Source organism: Aythya fuligula, chromosome 5, assembly GCF_009819795.1.
Source record: "Aythya fuligula isolate bAytFul2 chromosome 5, bAytFul2.pri, whole genome shotgun sequence".
Lineage (NCBI taxonomy): Eukaryota > Metazoa > Chordata > Aves > Anseriformes > Anatidae > Aythya > Aythya fuligula.
Genome location: NC_045563.1, coordinates 19,587,031 through 19,605,480, shown reverse-complemented (window position 1 = coordinate 19,605,480; position 18,450 = coordinate 19,587,031). Strand labels below are relative to the sequence as shown.

General features: G+C 62.1%; 4 protein-coding genes across 5 annotated transcripts; 1 reads left to right on the top strand and 3 right to left on the bottom strand.

Moving 5' to 3' along the window:
• Positions 1 to 3,654: 3,654 nt before the first annotated feature.
• Positions 3,655 to 4,596, bottom strand: LOC116489505 (olfactory receptor-like protein COR4). Its single transcript, XM_032187928.1, has one exon. It carries the CDS (start codon positions 4,594 to 4,596, stop codon positions 3,655 to 3,657), a length of 942 nt encoding a protein of 313 aa, XP_032043819.1.
• A 3,013-nt stretch (positions 4,597 to 7,609) lies between these two features.
• Positions 7,610 to 8,598, top strand: TBX10 (T-box transcription factor 10). Its single transcript, XM_032187926.1, has 5 exons — positions 7,610 to 7,782; positions 7,854 to 7,955; positions 8,033 to 8,204; positions 8,294 to 8,449; positions 8,527 to 8,598. Exons 1-5 carry the CDS (start codon positions 7,610 to 7,612, stop codon positions 8,596 to 8,598), a joined length of 675 nt encoding a protein of 224 aa, XP_032043817.1.
• Positions 8,599 to 9,020: 422 nt separating this feature from the next.
• Positions 9,021 to 15,449, bottom strand: TCIRG1 (T cell immune regulator 1, ATPase H+ transporting V0 subunit a3). The gene is made up of 19 exons (XM_032189100.1): positions 15,313 to 15,449; positions 13,809 to 13,887; positions 13,491 to 13,720; positions 13,295 to 13,389; positions 12,683 to 12,809; positions 12,523 to 12,605; positions 12,337 to 12,430; positions 12,040 to 12,252; positions 11,535 to 11,685; positions 11,314 to 11,453; positions 10,941 to 11,098; positions 10,780 to 10,870; positions 10,581 to 10,699; positions 10,225 to 10,438; positions 10,004 to 10,120; positions 9,816 to 9,920; positions 9,602 to 9,722; positions 9,358 to 9,529; positions 9,021 to 9,272 (listed from the first exon to the last, which is right to left on the bottom strand). The coding sequence occupies exons 1-19, from the start codon at positions 15,427 to 15,429 to the stop codon at positions 9,191 to 9,193; spliced, it is 2,508 nt and encodes an 835-aa protein (XP_032044991.1). The 5' UTR covers positions 15,430 to 15,449; the 3' UTR covers positions 9,021 to 9,190.
• Positions 15,450 to 16,249: 800 nt separating this feature from the next.
• Positions 16,250 to 18,336, bottom strand: NDUFS8 (NADH:ubiquinone oxidoreductase core subunit S8). Of its 2 annotated transcripts, none has more exons than XM_032189136.1 (7): positions 18,290 to 18,336; positions 17,422 to 17,499; positions 17,270 to 17,332; positions 17,088 to 17,177; positions 16,817 to 16,989; positions 16,602 to 16,730; positions 16,250 to 16,499 (listed from the first exon to the last, which is right to left on the bottom strand). In XM_032189136.1, exons 2-7 carry the CDS (start codon positions 17,459 to 17,461, stop codon positions 16,368 to 16,370), a joined length of 627 nt encoding a protein of 208 aa, XP_032045027.1. In that variant the 5' UTR covers positions 17,462 to 17,499; positions 18,290 to 18,336; the 3' UTR covers positions 16,250 to 16,367. The 2 variants fall into 2 exon arrangements, with proteins under 2 accessions (XP_032045027.1, XP_032045028.1); XM_032189137.1 differs by having other exon boundaries at positions 17,422 to 17,473; positions 18,290 to 18,332.
• Positions 18,337 to 18,450: the final 114 nt, after the last annotated feature.

The window sequence follows — 18,450 nt, the reverse complement described above, 5'->3', positions numbered from 1 at the left end:
GAATGAGCACAGCAGAAGACCTTGAATAAGCTTTTGCAAATTGCTTATGGCTGAACTCATGAAACCAATACTGCAGCCCAAAAAGCCAGACCTGGAGGGGCTGTCACTGGTGGCATCCAGGAAATACAGTCATGAAAGACAGCCTGATCCTAAGAGAGAAAATTACAGCTAGGTTCATCAAAAATGACAAAGGAAAAATAAACAATGGATAAATAAAATCATCACTGCACATGCAAAATCACATATATCAAAAAAACATATGTGGTCCATCCCTTAAAGTCCCTCACAGAGGGATCCTGACTTTCCCTCCATTAATAATCTTTAAAAAGAAAAAATATCTAAAAACACCCCACCCTAGGTCATCCTCAGTCTGGAATTTACCTCTATGAATTCTTCTCATCCTATATTTATCTGTTAGCAATAGAAGTCCCTGTTAAACCTCATGAAAACAGCAAGCGAGGGCAGCATTGCTTCTTCTACTTAATAGAAGAATACTTAATTCTTACACATCACCAGCCCTGTGAATCGCAGTGTTGTTCAAAATTACACAATTTATCTCTATTCCCACAATGGTCCTTTCTTCCTCCTCCCCCTGTGACTTCTCTGAGACATGCAACTATGAAGCAACTCTGCAAAGGGACTTCTCTAAGAAGCTGCCTTCACCTAATATTGCCTTACGGGATCTGGAGTCATCACTGCTTTGGGACCCAGGGACTTGAGGAGCAGTCCCAGCCCCAGGGAACTCATAATACTTACCTTTGCTCTAAGTTGCAATATTAAAAAACATTTCTGTGCTAAGGCAAAATGAAGTTGGCTCGGTTTTCCTCTAGCTCTGAGAGAAAAGGGTTGGTCTCCAGGTTCCAGCTCTCCAGGAGCTGTCCACTTCTTTTTATCCAAAGGAGAATAAATATGTGTCTCTGTTTCTGTGCCTTTGCTTACCCACCAACTTTAGTAAGGACCTCCAGAATGGGGTTCATTGCACCCCATTTCAGCTTCAGCACAGGTTGAAACCCAAAGCTCAGTGCCTGCTGTTACCTCTCCCGTGAGCCTTGCAGTGAACATGGCTCTGGCCAACGCAAGCAGCAGGGCTGATGCCTCCCTCAGCTGATGAACGCTGGTGTCTGACCTGGACCCCACCAATGTACTTGACCAAATCTCCCTCAGCCACAAAGGGTGTTGACATACAGAGTTATGGAATCATGGAACAGCTTGGGTTGGAAGGGACCTTAAAGCTCATCTGGTTCCAACCCCCCTGCCACAGGCGGGGATGCCACCCCCCAGACCAGGTTGCTCCAAGCCCCATTCAGCCTGGCCTGAACTTCTAAAATTCAAGGCCCTGACTTTGCTCTTTGCCAGGCTCATGTTCCTCAATGCCATTAACTCCTCAAGCACATGGTTGCTGCAGCCCAGGCTGCCTCTGCTCTCAGCCTCCTCACTGGATTCACCCGCGCTGGTGAGCACCAGGCCCCGTGACACATCTCCTCTGGCTGGTTGGTGACACAGTGCTGCTTGATGCTAAGAGCCACGTCCTTTCCATTTGAGATTATTCCTAGCTCTAATCACCAAGTAAAAAAGGGGACGTGGATCCTACACCTGAGATAGCAGCATTTGCTCGGGTTTATGTTTAAATCAGATTTAACCTGAACTAAGGTAGCTACATCTAAAATAGAGAGCTCCAGCGGATCTCTAAGATCCAGCACCTGCTTTCTGCAGGGGACAATTTCAGAGGCAAGACCCCAAAGACACAATAACCAGGGTTAAACCACTGTTTGTTGCCTTACTTCTGCCTCCTTAAGTAAAACAAACTTCAGCTGGAAGCTCATTTGCATCTGAAGTAGGAGGGGCGTTTGAGACAGCACAGAGACAAAGCTACAACAGTTTTTGAGGACGTATCCTGCCCAGTCGAGAGGAGAGGCTGCCAAAGCAACTGGCAGCCCAACAGAGCAGATGCAGGTGCCAGCCCCATCTTTGCTCGCTGCTTGTTTGCTCTCCGCTCATAAGGATTAGGAAGCTCTTTCTGGTTTCCCCAAGGACAGCAGGCAGGGCTTGCAGGATGGGCAGGAAAATGGTGTCATTTGGCTCTGTGAGACAGGGCTCGGTCAGGAAGCCACAAAGAGCCAAGCAGACGTGCTGGAGCCGCAGACTTGTATTTTAGCACACCTAAAGTTCTTGTTTGCATTTAAATTCAGAGTAGGGTGGAGGTGAGACTGGCTGGACACAAAGCCTGGGGGGCATGTTCATTAAATATTGTATTTCCTGCACTGCCAAATAACAGCCGCTGGTCACAGCAGCAAGACGAGGCATGCTGGGGCCATAAACAAAACATAAAAGTAGTGTGGGGGCTTCTACAAAAAAAGAAATCCTTCGCCTAGGTTAAACAGCACCGGGAGGATGGCAGTGGTGGAGCAGCAGGAGCACGGGGGATCAGCAGGGACTGTGCACCAAGAACTTCACTTTGCCTTGATACCACCAACAAGCGCCCCACGGGCTTGTCGTTAGGGCTGAGGAAGGAGCTCAGGCTGAGAATTTCTAGGGTGAATTTGCCACACTGGAAACCCCAGTGAGGTCCCCCCCTCGGCAGGGCAGCTGCAGCGCTGATAAGGCAGGAGAGTGGGAGGGCAAACCCTGGGAGAGAGACACCGAGAGTATGTTTGCTCCACAGTGATGGGAAAGACAACGATGGGCTGGATTAAAGAGTAACCAGGAGTTATCAAGATTCTCGGGAAACAAAGGAGGACTCAGACCCGCTGCCTCACATGTCCCTGAAAGCATAGGTCAGGGCTACCCGTGTGTCAACAGATCAGCAGGTCACCGCCATCCGGATTTGATTTAATCCAGATAAGCAGCCTCTGCCCTGCCACACCGCCAACCCAAATTACAATTGCAAATTACTGCATGGCCCCAGGGTATCGCCAGAGCTCCAGTTTGTCACCACAGTCCTTACCGATGGTACGGTACGGTATGGCTGAGGTGAAACCCCAACTGGAACATTTGGTGTTTTTTTTTTCATGGCAGTGCCTGCTTATGTATCGTCTGCAGGAAAGCAACAGGAGAGGCTTCAGGACAGGCATCGGCACTGGCTCAGGCTGGCGTGGGTGCAAAACTTTGGGTGGTTTGGGGCCTGAAGGAGAAGAGCACCATGGCTCTCATGAGCTATTGTGGGCAGTGTACCGTGGGGACCATGCCTTGTCTCCCTGTCCACGTGAAGACCAAAGATAAAGGAGCGGAGCAGTGGGCAGAGGCTGTTTTGTAGAACCTACCCTCAGGGGGAGCCCTTGCTGCAGTACACAAATGCTTTGCATGTGTGCCTTCATTCACAGCTGAGGTCACCTGACCGCCATACTTCATTTATTATCCGTTAATCATTGAAGGAGATATGAGTATAAACAAGGAAAAACATTTCCCACGTAGCATACCAGCTAGCTGCTGTCATCTTTCTTTTTCTTGATAACGGTGTTTCCGTCCTGAGGCCAGCTCTGCTGGCCCTTAACGACTTTACAACACTTCCTTGAAAGAGAGCTAGATTTCCTGGAACAGGATTCACCTCGTTTGCCCTCATGTGCTGAGCAGAAGGGACAGCCTATGCTGCCCATTGCAAGAAAAGCACCTTATTTAACCAAAAAACTGAGCACATCACTCACATCTTTATTCAACTTAGCCGTACATGTACAACATACAAGATCTTTTCATTTTTGTGAGTCTCCTCAAGGCCTCCTTCACCTCCTGGTTCCTCAGGCTGTAGATCAGGGGGTTCAGCATGGGGGTCACCACGGTGTAGAGCACTGCTGCCCGCTTATCGTCCCTGGAGCTGGCCTTTAGGTACATAAAGATTGATGTCCCGTAGAAGATGCTCACAACAGCCAGGTGGGAGGTGCAGGTGGAGAAGGCTTTGCACTTTCCCTCAGCTGAGCGGATGCTCAGGATGGTGGAGATGATGGCGATGTAGGAGAGCAGCACAACGACGCCACTGGAGACGCCAAACAGAGATGCTAAAGTCCTTAGCATAATTTGGTTGAAGGTGGTGTCAGAGGTCGAGAGTGATATCAGAGGGGAAATGTCACAGAAGAAGTGGTCGATGACGCTGGAGCTGCAGAAGGATAAACGCAACATGCCAATGGTCTGCCCCACGCCGTTTGTCAGCCCTAGGAGGTACGAGCAGGTCACCAGCTGGAAACAGCATTTCGAGGACATCGTGACCGAATACAGCAGGGGATGGCAAATGGCCATGTAGCGGTCATACGCCATCATGGCCAGCAGGAAGCCTTCAGTCACCCCCAGAATGTCAAAAATGAAGACCTGAGCTACACACCCAGCGTAAGTAACGAGCTTCTTCTCAGACAGAAAGTCAGCCAGCAGCTTGGGGGTGATAGCAGTGGAAGAACAGAGGTCTACAAAGGCCAGATTGCCCAGGAAGTAATACATGGGGGTGTGGAGCCGTGGGCTGGCCACGATTAATGTGAGCATCCCCAGGTTTGCCAGGATGGTGACAATATAGATGAGCAGAAACAGCAGGAAGAGGGCAGCCTGAGCCCCAGGATCGTCGGTGAGCCCTGTTAGACTGAATGTGGTCACCGGGGTGCAGTTACTTCCTGCCATTAGCTCGACACACACTTTCTGTGTGAAGCACGATTGTGACCTCCTTGCTGGCAGTTTCTTCTGCTACAGGCAGGTATCTCCCAGGCAAAACGCCCTCTCCCCAGTGGGCCCTGTTTGGAGACAAGACCTAAAGGAAGATTTCAGGCACGGATCAATTAGAGACAGCTTGCCGAGAGACATATCACTGTGTGGGTAACACGAACGGGGTGCTGCAAAACCCAAACTCTGCTCGAGCTGCACTCACTCTGAGGCCATCCCACTCGAGCTGAAACAGGGACAAATGCAGAGAAAGGCAGAGAAATGCGGTGCTCTTCCAGCGTGGCACCAATTATTCGCCCTTGCTCTCTTAGGCACATGCCACCCACCTGCTTCTTCCTTCTTTGCTGGGATTTCTTCTTAACTGTGAGCCCTGGAGACACAGAGGTTTCTCTTGGCTTCCTCTTTTAGCTATCTTTTTTTTTTTTTTTTTTTTTTTTTTTTTCCTGGTTCTCTTGTCTGTTTTTAGAGAAATTGGGATTTTTCCAGAGAAATAGGCAACCCCAAAAGCTGAACAATCTCTCCTTGAAAATAGTTTTTTGGGAAAAAAAAATCACTCTTTGGACCTGCCCCCTGCCTTAGGGAGTGAGCTACCTGAGTGTTCTTTACAGGAGAGCTTCTGGTCCTCATCCAGGAGCCCTTCCTGGCCAGCAGACAGAGGAAGCCTCCCAAGCATGCCCCCCTCTCTCCCATGGAAAGCAAAAGCACAGCTCAAATACGATGCTTTGCCCAGCTGAGCCACGCCAGCAGTGCCCACAACCTCCCTGTCCCACAGCCATGCACGGACGCTCACAGCGCAGGTGCCCGGTGGTTAGGGACACAAAACCCATGCATGTGTCCTTATTGCTTGCCCTCTCTGAGCTCTTTCCTTCTTGCAAGAGAAAACTGGGCCAGATGGGTGCCACGAGGCTCACTCACATTTCGGAGGTGTCTCCTTCTGCTTCCCTGGCGAGGAGCTCGGGGATGGACACAAAGACATGCCTGCCCGAGGCTCTGAAAGGCAGCTGGGTATCTAATCACCATCAGGGAATGCCCCCACCACCACGTCACCTGGGGATTTAGGGGCTGAGAGCCTCCTGGAGGCTCAGGAGAGGGGCGAAGCCCAAAGCGGGTCATTATCCTTTCTCCGCGCACCTTGGCTTGGAGAAGCAGCATACCCAGAGGAGATGACAAGATCAAGGGGGCTTCGGGCTCTTGTTAGAGCAAACCCCAGACCACCACACGTCCACTGCTTGAACACCCCAAAGGTCACAACAGCCTCACCAGTGCACAGTTCAGTTTGATGTTATCACGACGGGGAGTTGGGCACGGGCAACAAAACACCTGTCCACCTATCTTCAGCTCCTCGTATGCAGGCCAATAGCTTGCAAATTTGGCTACGAGGAGGCAGTGGGAGATGGTGGTGACCTTGCTAAAGCCAAAGCAAATATCTCCCACTGCTCCCCTGATTGCCCGCAGGGCCACCACCTCACCATCCAAGCCACCAGCATGGGTTGGGTGTGATTTCCCCTCAGTAAATTCAGGGTGCCTCCTCGCTGCCACCTTCTTGTCCTTCCTCTGCCTGCTGAGGGCTTCCAGGATGGTTCCTTCTGTGATCCTGCTGAGGCTGTGTGCAGCCTTTCTGTGCTCCATGACGCTTGGGGTGGTGCCTGGCTTCGTGGCAGGGAGAAGCTGTGCCAAGCGGGGTTGGGTTAGCCAAAAACCAGGCCCAGATGTACCCCCTCGAGACCCTCAGGCTGTAGGAAGTCCCCTGCGGGGCACCAGTGGGCAAGCACCAGAGTGCCAGCAAAATTGCTGCATTGATGGCCCCAAAATAGGAGGCTTGCAGCCCTCAGAAGGGAGAAGTGAAACCAAATGATGCTGACGCCCTGAAGCAGCGACTTTCACAAGCCTTGTGGTTTTTTTAAGCCAACCACCCCATTTTCTGGCACCTGGAGGCCTCTCTCCCAAGGAGCAGCTGCTAAAAGCCAGGTTTGCTGCATGGCGTCCAGCCCTCCCCATCCCAAATCCCCCTGCTGATGGTGACTGGAGAGGTTATCTTGGGCAGGCTTTGCTGAAAACCAAAGGAAAGCAGAAAAATCGGCTGGGGGGGGCTGTGACACCAAGGCTCAGCCGTGCCGAGCCCCAGCCTCCACTGTCACATCGCCGCTCACACCTCCTCATCTCCCGCTCAATGCTGGCCTGCGGCTGACAGCAGGAGACGGATGGGGCCGAGCCGGCGCCGCAGGGGATGCAGGAGGAGAGGTGATGGATGGGGGGGCTCGGAGAGGTGGTGCCCCCCTCCCTGCTCTGCTCCAGCCCCGCTTCCCAAAACCCGGTGCTGCTGGGGTGCTGACCCCAAAGGTGGTGTCACTGTCACCGCAGCTGTGTTAGTGGCCCCGTGGCATTTGGGGACTCACCCCCCCTTCCTTTGTAGCACCGGTCACATCCCCGCACCTGCTCCTTCCCCAGCTCTGGGTACCCCCAGACCCAGCTGAGGGTCCCAAAGCCACCGCTGGTCCCTCGTCCATCACCACCGCATCAAGGCGCGAAGGCAGCGTGGGAGGGGGGGGCCGTGCTCCCACCGCCCCCGAAGCCCCGCTGCTGCTCCAGCCCCCTCGTCTCCACCCCCGAGCAGGGGGATAAAACCCCCTCGGTGTGCTGGGGGGGGCTGCAGTCCAGAGCTGGTGGAGCCGCGGCCGCATCCTGCCCACCCATGACAGGTAAAACCTACCCATGGCACAGCCGTGCCAAGGTCCCCGCGACGCTCAGCCGAGGGGTGCACGCGGTCTATTCAGGGTGCTGGCTGCCCCACACGCGTGTGGTCCAAACCCCATAAGTGTGGGGCAGCAGTGGGGTGGGGGATGAAGCCATGCTGTGCCGGGGACCCCCCAGCCCTCCCCGTGAATGAGGCTGGGGGTGCGTGGGGTCATTTCCCGAAGGGGCGGCGCAGGAATCTCAGCGCCCATCGCCCCCCAACCCCGCAGCCTTCCTGGCCATGCCGGGCGAGGGTCCCCCCTCGGGCACCGTCCCCGGGTGGGCGTGCGAGGGGCCGGGGGCCAGCGGCAAGAACCGGCGCGTGTGCCACGCCGCGGCACGGCTGGAGATGGGCAGCCTCTGGGAGGAGTTCAACCGCCTGGGCACCGAGATGATCGTCACCAAGGCGGGCAGGTAGGCGCCGCGGAAGGATGTGGGGGGGTCCCAGGGCAGGGGGCACCCCCACGGCCTCCCCTTCCCCGCAGGAGGATGTTCCCCACCTTCCAGGTGAAGCTGTCGGGGCTGGACCCGTCGGCCGACTACGTGCTGCTGATGGACTTCGTCCCGCTGGATGACAAGAGATACAGGTGGGGATGGGGATGGGGAGGGATGGGGGCGCGGGGGCTGCGTCCTGGTGGTGCTGAGCCCCCCCCCGGCCCCACAGGTACGCCTTCCACAGCTCCTCCTGGCTGGTGGCCGGCCGTGCCGACCCGGCAGCCCCCGGCCGTGTCCATTTCCACCCCGACTCGCCCGCCAAGGGGGCCCAGTGGATGCGGCAGATCGTCTCCTTCGACAAGCTCAAGCTCACCAACAACCTCCTGGATGACAACGGCCACGTGAGGACGTGCCGGGGGGGCACACGGTGAAGGGGGGGGGTGGTGAGGAACGGGGGTGCCCACCGCCCGTCCCCTTTGTCCCCCCCCAGATCATCCTCAACTCCATGCACCGCTACCAGCCCCGCTTCCATGTGGTGCTGGTGGACCCCCGGCGCGACAGCGAGCGCTTCGCCCACGAGAACTTCAAGTCCTTCAGCTTCCCCGAGACCCAATTCATGGCGGTGACGGCTTACCAGAACCACCGGGTGAGCTGGGGGCTGAGGGGGGGAGGAGGAGGACACACGGGGGTGCCCCCCACCCCCTGACCCCCCGATCCCCGCAGATCACCCAGCTGAAGATCGCCAGCAACCCCTTCGCCAAGGGCTTTCGGGACGGGGAGCCCGAGCCATGGTAAGGCCCTGGGTGCTGCCGTGCCGCCGCGGTGATGGGCTCCGCGCCGCCTGCCCTCAGCCCCCCCACACCCCCTCTCTCTTGCAGGTGTGGGGGCACGCTGTCCCCCCCCCGGGCTGCTGCACAGCAGAAAGGTCGTGGGGCTGGGGGCCGCGCTGCCCCCCCGCTGCTCCCCCGTGGCCGTGGGGCACTGGCAGCCGTGGCCCCCCCTGGCTTCCCCGCGCCGCCTTTCCAGCCCCTCGCCTACCCCCCCGGTGTCTACGTGGGGGCCAAACCCCGCACCGGCCCCTACCCACTGCCCCCCCTGCGGCCAGCCGGCTTCAGCAGCGCCGCGACCACCTTCAGCTATGGGCAGCAGTGAGGGGGGGGGACCCCCTGCGCCCCCCCCTTGGACCCTCACCCAAGGAGGGGACGGAGAAGGGGAGCTGGGGGGAGCCAGGGGGGCTTTATTCGCTGCGGAAGCCTCTGGGTTCGGGAAGGAGAGGAGGAGACCCGGGGGGTGCTGCAGCTGGACCCCCCCCCCCAGCCCCACGGCTCTGGGGGGTTCCCGGCGATGCTGCGAGCCCCCCAGGTCCACGCGGCACGGGGCGGCTCGGCTACTCCCAGGAATCAGGCGCGAAGGCGAAGGGGCACAGCTTGTAGCCGGCACCCACGTAAAACTTGTTCTGGAACTCCACCCTGCCGAGGAAAGAGGGGGCATGGTGAGACCCGGTGGGGCCTGCGGGGGGTCCCGTCCTGCCACCCCCCCCCTTGCCAGGCTCACCAGTGCAGCCGCAGGGCGTGCAGGAAGGCGGAGAGCCCCTCCATCACCAGCAGGATGGCCACGGTCAGCACGGCGAAGACGGCGAAGACGGGCACCAGCACGGCGCCGCCCGCGTAGCTCAGCCGCACGAAGCCCTTGCGCATCACCATGCTCCACAGCACCTCCGAGAGCTCTGGGGGGGGGGCAGCGAGGCTCAGCCTGGCTCCCGGGGGGCAGTTTGTGGGGTGAGGGGGGTCACACTCACGTGCATGGGCCAGGCTGAGCGCCCAGAGCCGCAGGTAGGAGGCGGTGTTGGAGATGCAGCCCAGGCAGTACTCGATGGTGTGGATGGCTTGGTGCATGAAGACGTCGGAGAAGTCCAAGTGCTGCGGGGACAGAGGTGGGACGTTGTGTGTGTCTGTGTGTTTGGGGGGGGGTCTGGACACAGCCCGACCCCCTCGCTCACTCCCAGCCCTCACCTCGGCGTCAGGGCCGTGCCCCCCGCTCTCCACGTCCTCCTTGGTGGCGTTGACGGAGTTGCCGGCTTCCTGCCCCTCCAGCAGCGGCTCCTGCTCTGCCGCTGGCTGCACGGCGACATCGGCCCACTCAGGCCATGCCACCACGCCCCCTGCCCCATCCGAGCCCCCCACCGTGTCCCCATCCTCACCGGGGGGTGGCTTGTCTTCCGCCTACGCCGCTGGCAGCACAGGTACAGGGGCGTCCCCAGGAGCAGGACGGGCACCGACGCCAGCGCCAGCACCACCAGCACCATCTGCACCGGCACCTGCACGCGGCACGCGGCGTTACGGGGCCCCACCAGCACCCACATCCCACCCAACCCCATCAGCCCCAGCTCGTGATGCCGGGCGGGGGTCCCGGAGGTGCTACCTGCCCCTCGTAGAGCGGGAGGTTGTCGGCGTTGGAGGTGAAGAGGAACATGTCGATGAAGTGGATGAGGATGCTGGGAGCCACCCGGGAGTCGGCGGGGCCGAACTTGATCCACTTGTAGAAGATGAGGAAGACGAGGTAGCCGAAGAGAGCCAGCAGGAAGACCACCTCGGGCAGGAGCTCCAGCACCAGCCGGTGCCGCTGCTTGAAGTGCCTGGGCAGGGGGCACCAGCCGGGCTCACCACGCTCGCACCCAGCTCTGACATAGCGGGGCAGGACCCCCCTCGCCCACCCCACCCTGCCCCAGGTGAGTCCGGCCCTGGCCCCCTTGGCACGACACGAGGAAGGGGACTCACACGTGGTTGAAGACGCCCAGCAGGACGCCGAAGGCCATGTGCACGATGCCCAGCACCACTGACATCTTCATCTTGAAGGAGTTGAGGAAGTTGAGGTGGTTGGTGGCCAAGCTCCAGATCTGCCGGGGGCAATGTGGGTGAGATGCCGGGCCACCCCACCGAGGGTCCCATCCCGTCCTCGCCCCCAGGGGACACTCACCGGGTCAATACCAAAAGGATAGGGCCCTCGGAAGACGCCGGTGATGTTGGGGTCCAGGGTGAGGGACGGGTGGGTGGCGAGGTAGTCAGAGCTGCGGGCAGAGCCAGGGGGTCAGCACAGGCAGGGACCTGGGGGGCTCACGGGGGCTCACGGGGTCCCACCTCCAGGAGGAGCGGTTGGCCATGGTGGCCACGCTCCAGGCCGAGGGGAAGATGACGGTGGCTTTGCTGAAGCACTCGTTGTAGATGAAGCCGGTGTAGATGGAGAAGGCCCCCATGAGCAGGATGAGGTAGCGCCCCTCGAAGAACATCTGCCAGATCTGCGGGGGACAAAACGTGGCGCCCTGCTGCCACCCCTGTCCCACGCTGTGCCCGTCCCACACCACCCTGCCCACACCTCCGACCCCGCAGCCAGGTGGCCCTGTTCCACACCGACCCCATCCCATACCTACAACCCCATCCCATGCCTCCACTCCCATCCCGTGCCCCCACAACCCCATCCCGTCCCCCCAGCCCTGCCCCACGTCCTGCTCACCTCATTGCTGGCCTGCTGCAGGCTGGGTCTGTTCTCGTACAACACCATCCAGAGGGCGAAAAGGAACATGAGCAGCCCGTGCCCCACATCCCCGAACATGATGGCAAAGATGAAGGGGAACGTGATGATGGCGTAGGGCGCTGCGGGAGCAGGGGCACTGCGTCACTCCGGGCTCCCCCCCCAGCCCCGAGGTGCCGAGGGGAGGGTCCGGGGGTCCTTACCGGGGTTCACCTCCTGGTAGCTGGCCACCCCGTAGGCATCCACGATGCTCTGGAAGCCGGCGGTGAACTTGTTGGTGCGGATGAGGGTGGGCGGGCTCTCCATGGTGGGGATGCGCTGCACGAAGCACTCCACGCTCGAGCCACTCTTGTACTGCGGGGAGGGCACCCAGGGCCTGACCCCCACGCCGTGATGGGGGGGGGGGGCACTGGGTTATGGGGCACAAGCTGGGGGTGGCACAGGGATGCAGGGCACCAGGGGGTGGGGGACAAACCTTGCCCCATTAAATGTCCCAACATGGGGCACGTCATGGGGGTGGCGCTTCTCACCCTAGCGCAAAGACAATGTGGAACCCCCGGCATGAGGACATGGGGCCGCCAAGCTATTCCTGGCACAAGGACACGGGGCCACCAAGCAAGCCTTGCCATGAGGACACGGGGCCACCACGCAATCCCTGGCAGAAGGACACGGGGCCCCCACGCAGCCCCCGCCGCAGCGGGCACCCACCGAGCCTTGGCGCAGGGCGTCCTGCACCTGGGTGAGGTCCCGCACGGGGCACCAGACCTCGGCGATGAGGCACTTCTCGGTGACGTCCAAGCTGCACTGGTTGAGGACGAGGTAGATGGCCTTCATCTTCTGCACCTGCACCCGCCACGTGGGCAGCGCCTGCACCACCTTGTCCAGCACCTGCGCCAGGTACTGCTCCGACTCCTCCAGCACCTGCGTGTGCCCAGACAGGGGGGTCAGGGATGGGGGGGGTCCCAGTGCGGCCCCCCCCAGATGCCCTCGCGGTGCCCTGCTCACCACGCTGAGGTCCTGGATCTGGCTGAGCAGCCCGTTCAGCGTTTCTGCCCGGCTGGCCTCGCTCTCCGGGTAGGGGTAGACCTGGCAGTGGAAGCTGGGACAGACGGACAGCGCCGTGTCGGGGCGGGGGGGAGCAGTGCTAAATAAACCTTTTTGTGGCCGGATGGCGTGAGGCCGCTCACTCACCAGTCCGAGATCTTGCGGATCTTCTGCCCGATCTGCTCGCCCCAGTAGGAGATGAGGAAGATGACCCAGGTGACGCTCTCGCCCTGGGGACAACGTAGGTCATGTCAGCCCCGGCCACCCCGTCCCCCTTTCCTGCCACCCCCCGCAGCACCCCGCTCACCGTGTCCGGGTCCTCCAGGGGCTCAGGCATCTCCACGAAGCTGGCCACCAGGTAGCCACGGCAGGCACGCCACAGCAGCCGCTCGAAGGCACTCACCCGCCACGGGTGGATGACACCGGTCACGAAGCTGTGGGGATGCAGCGTGGGCACTGGGACGGGCACAGCTCTGCCACCACCCCTGCCCTATTTCCAACCCGTACCCTACAGCGTTGTCCCTGCCCCGTAGCCTGTCTCCAACCCTTGTCCTACAGCCTTGTGCAGTGCTCCCTGGCTCCTCTCCAACCCCTGTCCTACGGCTTTTCCAGGTGCCCCATGGCCAAGCCCTACCTTCAGCCCTAACCCTACAGCCTCGCTCACTATGGACGTGCCTTTGCCCTTCTTCAACCCTTGTCCTACAGCCTTCCTAAATGCCCCATGGCCACGCCATTGCCCCGTGGTCCACCTCCGACCCTTATTCTCCAGCCATACCACTGCCCCACAGCCCAGCTCCAACCCCATCCTCCAACCACGATGCCCCTGCCCCACGGTTCACCTCCAACCCTTGCCCTGCAGCCGTGCCCCGGCCCCACAGGTGACAGCCTTCCCCCAGGAGACCCCACAGGCCCCCTTTACTTGATCTTGCGGTCGAGGTGCTGGTGCACAGAGGGGTCGAGCAGAGGATCGTGCTCGGAGAACGCCCGGCTCAACGGCGGCGATCCAGGGGGACCCTGCGGTGCCGGGGAGCAGAGAGAGGAGGCTGGGGGTGGTGGGGCGCGGGGCAGCAACCCTAAAACCGGGTGGGGGGCGAAGGGGGAGTCCCGGCACCCACCGGCAGGCTGGTGAGGCGCTGCCCCTCGCGCAGGACGTGCAGGTACTGGCGCAGGTCCCGCAGGTGCCCGCGCAGGGCGGCGCGGTTGCGGCTGACCTCCCGCAGCTCCCGCGCCAGCTGCTCCGACTGCTCCTGCACCCGCAGCGCCTCGCGGGCCAGCGGCGCCGGGGGGTTTTCGGGGCACGGCCCCAGCTCCCGCCCGGCCCCTCGCAGCTCCTGCTGCAGGAAGGCTGCAAGAAAAGCGGTGGGAGAGGGGCTCGGGGAAGGTGGGACCCCCACCCCGGTGGATGCCCCGCGCCCTCACTCCCCAGCACTCACTGAAGGTTTTCTCCATCTCCTCGCAGCGCCGCACCTCGCCCACGAAGCGCCGCTGGAAAGCGCTCACGTGGGGGTTCAGCTGGGGAGAGAGGGGGCACAGTTATGGGGGGCTGGGGGGCAGCGCCTGGGCCAGCACCGTGCCACCAACCCCGGCACCCCCAGCCCGTGCCAGTCCCCAGCTCCCACAGCACCCCGACCCAACCCTCTGCACCCAGGGCACCCCAAATCCCCCAGCCCTCTGCACCCAGAGCCCCCCAAACTACCCGTGCCCAACCCCCTGCACCTCAGGGCACCCAAACCCATCCATCCCAGCCCCCCTGCACCCAAAACACCCCAGGGTCCTGCACACAGAGCACCCTAAACCATCCAAATCCAAACCCTTGCACCCATGGCACCCAAGCCACCCATCCCAATCCCCTGCACGCCAAACGGCCCCAAACCCTTGCATCCAGAGCACCCAACCCCCTGCACCCGCACCCATCCATTCCAATTCCCCTGTACCCAGAGCACCCCAAACATCTCGTGCCCGTTATCCTGCACCCACGGCACCCCAAGCCCAACCCGCTGCACCCACAGCACCCAAAGCTGTTCATCCCAATGCTTTGCACCCAAAATATCCCAAACCTTTGCACCCGAACCACCCTAAACCACCCAAACCCCAACCCTTGCACCCAGAGCACCCCAAACCACCCAAGCCCAAACCCTTGCACCCGGGGCACCCCAAACCCAATCCACTGCACCCGAAGCACCCCAAACCAAACAAACCCCAAACTAAGCCTTGCACCCGAGGCACCCCAAACCCCAACCCAACTCTTGCACCCGGAGTACCACAAACCCAATCCCTTGCACCCAAAGCACCCCAGACCACCCAAACACCAACCCTTGCACACGGAGCACCCCAAACCCAATCCCCTGCACCCAGAACACCCCAAACTCTCTTGCACCCAGAGCACCCCAAACCCAATCCCTACACCCAAAGCACCCCAAACCATCCAAACCCAAACCTTGCACCCGGAGCACCCCAAACCACCCAAACCTTGCACCCGAGGCACCCCAAACCACCCAAACTCAAACCCTTGCACCCTGAGCACCCCAAACCCAAACCTTGCACCCAAAGCACCCAAACCAAACAAACCCCAAACCAACCCTTGCACCCAGAGCACCCCAAGCCCAATCCCCAGCACCCGAAGCACCTCAAACCACCCAAACCCCAACCCTTGTACCCAGAGCACCCCAAACCACCCAAACCCAAACCTTGCACCCGGAGCACCACAAAGCACCCAAGCCCAAACCCTCGCACCCGGAGCACCCCAAACCCAATCCCCTGCACCCAAAGCACCCCAAACCAAACAACCCAAACCCTTGCACCCGGAGCACCACGAAACCACCCGGATCACCCCCTACACCCACTCCACCCGAAACCCCCAGCCCGCCCTGCCCACCGCAGCCCACCCCACCACCCCAAGGGCCATCCGGGCGGGGGTCCCCGCGTCCCCCTACGTACATCCCTGAACTCCAGCAGCCCCCTCTCGCCCAGCTCGCTGACGCAGCTGTACGCCGAGGCCGAGTGCAGGAAGAGCTGGGCCAGGCAGACCTCCTCGCTGCGGAACAGGGACCCCATGGTGGCCCCCCGGGGGGCACCCCGCTGGTCCCGGGGCACCCGGCTGGGGACGGAGGCGAGCGCTCAGAGGCTGGGGACGGTCCCGGGGGGTGCCGCTGCCGGTGCCGGGGGCGTGCCGGTGCCGCTCGGTGTCCCCGGAGCTGGGGGTGCCGGGGCTGTGCCACGGCCCCGCGTTGCGCCCCTCTTGCACAACGCCCGCCCCCCCCCCGCCCCGCTCAGCTGCCTCTGAGTCAGGGCCAGCGCATCCCGGGGGGGGCACCGGGACCGGGACAGACCCCCCTCAACCCCTCCCTCCCTCCCAGCCCCGCCCCCCCGCTATAGGGTCCCCCCTATCCACCCACCCACCCGCTACCGGGGCAGCCCCGGGACGGCGCCGCCCGCTCGGAGCCGGGTGCGCGGCGGCGGGGCCGGGGCAGGGCGCGGGGCCGGCCGGGCTCTGCACTTCCTCTTCCCCCAGGAAGGGCCCGGCCCCGGGGAGGAGGCACCGGCACCGGGAGCCTGCCCCGGACCTCGTGGGGGACCGCGCGGAGCCGGGACGCGGCGGCGGGGGCGCTCCCGGGGCGCGCCCCCAAAAGGCGCCCCACTGATGCGCGCACCCCGAAGCCCCCTCCCGGCCCCCGCTCTCCCCCTGCACCTCTCAGCTTAACCCCACGGCACCCACATCCCCTGCTGATGGGGCTCCCCGTGCCACCCCAAAACGGGGCATGGACACTCGGGGCTGTCCCCAGCACCGTTGTCCCCCTCCCCGTGGCACAACCGTGCCGCCCCCTCCCCTGCTGCCCCCACGCAGGGTTGGCAAAGAAGAGACCAAGGCACAAGCTCGGGGTTAGGAAGGGGCTGGTGCCCACCCTCCCCCAGCATGGGGGGGTTGCGGAGGCACCTGAAGGCCCTTTATTATGGGATTTGAGGGGTGGGGGACACGGCACGGCCCCCGGCCGTCACCGGTACAGGTAATCGGCCTGGATGTTGGCTGCAATTTCGGCCTCCCACTTGTCGCCGTTGTTGAGCAGCTTCTCCTTGTTGTACAGCAGCTCCTCGTGTGTCTCCGTCGAGAACTCAAAGTTGGGGCCCTGCCGGGATGGGAGACGCTCACCGTGAGACCCCCACGTCCCCAGGGAGCTCGGTGGCCCCCCCATTCCCCGAGACGGGAGCCCTCCCCATCGTGGGCTCACCTCCACGATGGCATCCACGGGGCAGGCCTCCTGGCAGAAGCCGCAGTAGATGCACTTGGTCATGTCGATGTCGTAGCGGGTGGTGCGGCGGCTGCCGTCAGCCCTGGGCTCGGCCTCGATGGTGATAGCCTGCCACCGAGGGAGGGGGGTGAAAAACGGCATCAGGGGCTCCCGGGAGCCCCCAGGGATGGATGAGGTGGGCGCGGGGGGCTCACCTGTGCCGGGCAGACGGCCTCGCAGAGCTTGCAGGCGATGCACCTCTCCTCCCCGGAGGGGTAGCGGCGCAGGGCGTGCTCCCCGCGGAAGCGTGGGCTGAGCGGGCCCTTCTCGAAGGGGTAATTGATGGTGGCCGGCTCACGGAAGAGGTAGCTCAGCGTCATGGCCAGGCCTGGGGGGGTGCCAGTGCGAGCAGGACGTCACCCCGGGGGACAGCAGGGGGATGGAGGGAGGCGGGGGGGACACGCGGAGCCGTGCTGCGGGGCTCACCTCGGAAGAGCTCCGTCCACAGCAGGGTCTGGGCGGCGCGGTCGGTGATTGATTTCATGTCCATGGCCGGCTCCTGGATGTTGACGTACTCTGCGGGGAGCAGGACGCCGTCCCCACCCTGCACGGCGCGGGGGGGTGGCAGCAGCCCCCCGTCGGGATGGGGGCGGGCGGGGGGTACTCACTGTAGCAGTCCCTGGGGGCGGTGGTGCTGAGCGGGCGCAGGTAGCACGGGGCGGGCAGCGGGCCTGGGAGGGGGCAGAGAAAGGGGAAAATGGGTGAGGGGGGGGGATAACAGGGCTGGTTTTGGGGTGGGGGGAGCGGGGTGGATGCTCACCTGCGCGGGCAGCCCGGTGCAGCAGGCGCAGTGCTGCCATGACCGCTCCTGCCTGGGGGGGGGCGCAGGCTCCGAGTGCTGGGGGTCGTGGGGGGGGCACACAGGGGCTGGGCTGGCTGCTGGGGGCAGCCCCCCCTCGCCCCCATGAAGGACGGGGGTGTCCTGGGCACCCCCAACGCCCCCAAAATCCCCAGCACCACACGGGACACAGCCCTTCTGCCCCCCCTGCTTAATTGACACATGCACCCCCTCCCCAAAACCCACCCAAGGGGCCCAGATTTCATCCCCCCACCCCAAAACCTACCCAAGGGGCCCAGATTTTGCCCCTCCCCCCAAAAACCACACCCAAGGGGCCCAGATTTCACCCCCTCCCTCCCCAAAACCCACCCAAGGGGCCCAGATTTTGCCCCCTCCACCCCCAAAATCCCCAAAACCCACCCAAGGGGCCCAGATTTCACCCCCCACACCCCCAAACCCACCCATGGGACCCACATTTCACCCCCCCCCCCCCAAAAAAAAAACACCCAAGGGGCCCAGATTTCACCTCCCCCTCCCCAAAACCCACCCAAAGGGCCCAGATTTCTCCTCCCCCCCAAAAAAATAACACCCAAGGGGCCCAAATTTCGCCCCCTCACCCCAAAAACCCACCCAAGGGGCCCGGATTTCGCCCCCCCCACTCCCAAAATCCCCAAAACCCACCCAAGGGGGCCAAATTTCACCCCCCCCCCTCCAAAACCCACCCAAGGGGCCCACATTTCGCCTCCCCCAAAACGCCCAAAGGCCCCCGGCTCCTCCCGCCCCCCCCAAAGGCCCCCGGCCCCTCTCGGCCCCCCCCCGGGACCCCCCGGCCCCCCCGTCCCGGCCTCACCTCCCCCAAGGACCCGGCCGTCCTGACCCCTGGCCCAGCCCCCAAGTCCCGGCGCGCCGGCGCGAAAGGATGCGGCGCATGCGCACGGCGCCGCTGGCTTCACGGGGAGGGACGCCGCGCTGAGGGCGGGGCCTTGGGCGAGGTGGGCGGGCCGCGCTGCG

Excerpts from the sequence above, each read along its gene's own strand:
- LOC116489505 (XM_032187928.1), bottom strand. The coding sequence starts at position 4,596 with ATGGCAGGAAGTAACTGCACCCCGGTGACCACATTCAGTCTAACAGGG.
- TBX10 (XM_032187926.1), top strand. The coding sequence starts at position 7,610 with ATGCCGGGCGAGGGTCCCCCCTCGGGCACCGTCCCCGGGTGGGCGTGC. Across the intron at positions 7,783-7,853 it reads ATCGTCACCAAGGCGGGCAG|GAGGATGTTCCCCACCTTCC; the intron begins GTAGGCGCCGCG and ends CCTTCCCCGCAG. Across the intron at positions 8,205-8,293 it reads TCCTGGATGACAACGGCCAC|ATCATCCTCAACTCCATGCA; the intron begins GTGAGGACGTGC and ends GTCCCCCCCCAG.
- TCIRG1 (XM_032189100.1), bottom strand. The coding sequence starts at position 15,429 with ATGGGGTCCCTGTTCCGCAGCGAGGAGGTCTGCCTGGCCCAGCTCTTC. Across the intron at positions 13,888-15,312 it reads GGCTGCTGGAGTTCAGGGAT|CTGAACCCCCACGTGAGCGC; the intron begins GTACGTAGGGGG and ends CTCTCTCCCCAG. Across the intron at positions 10,439-10,580 it reads CTGGGCGTCTTCAACCACGT|GCACTTCAAGCAGCGGCACC; the intron begins GTGAGTCCCCTT and ends CCCCCTGCCCAG.
- NDUFS8 (XM_032189136.1), bottom strand. The coding sequence starts at position 17,461 with ATGGCAGCACTGCGCCTGCTGCACCGGGCTGCCCGCGCAG. Across the intron at positions 17,178-17,269 it reads CGCCCCCAGGGACTGCTACA|AGTACGTCAACATCCAGGAG; the intron begins GTGAGTACCCCC and ends TGCTCCCCGCAG. Across the intron at positions 16,500-16,601 it reads CCGTGGATGCCATCGTGGAG|GGCCCCAACTTTGAGTTCTC; the intron begins GTGAGCCCACGA and ends CCATCCCGGCAG.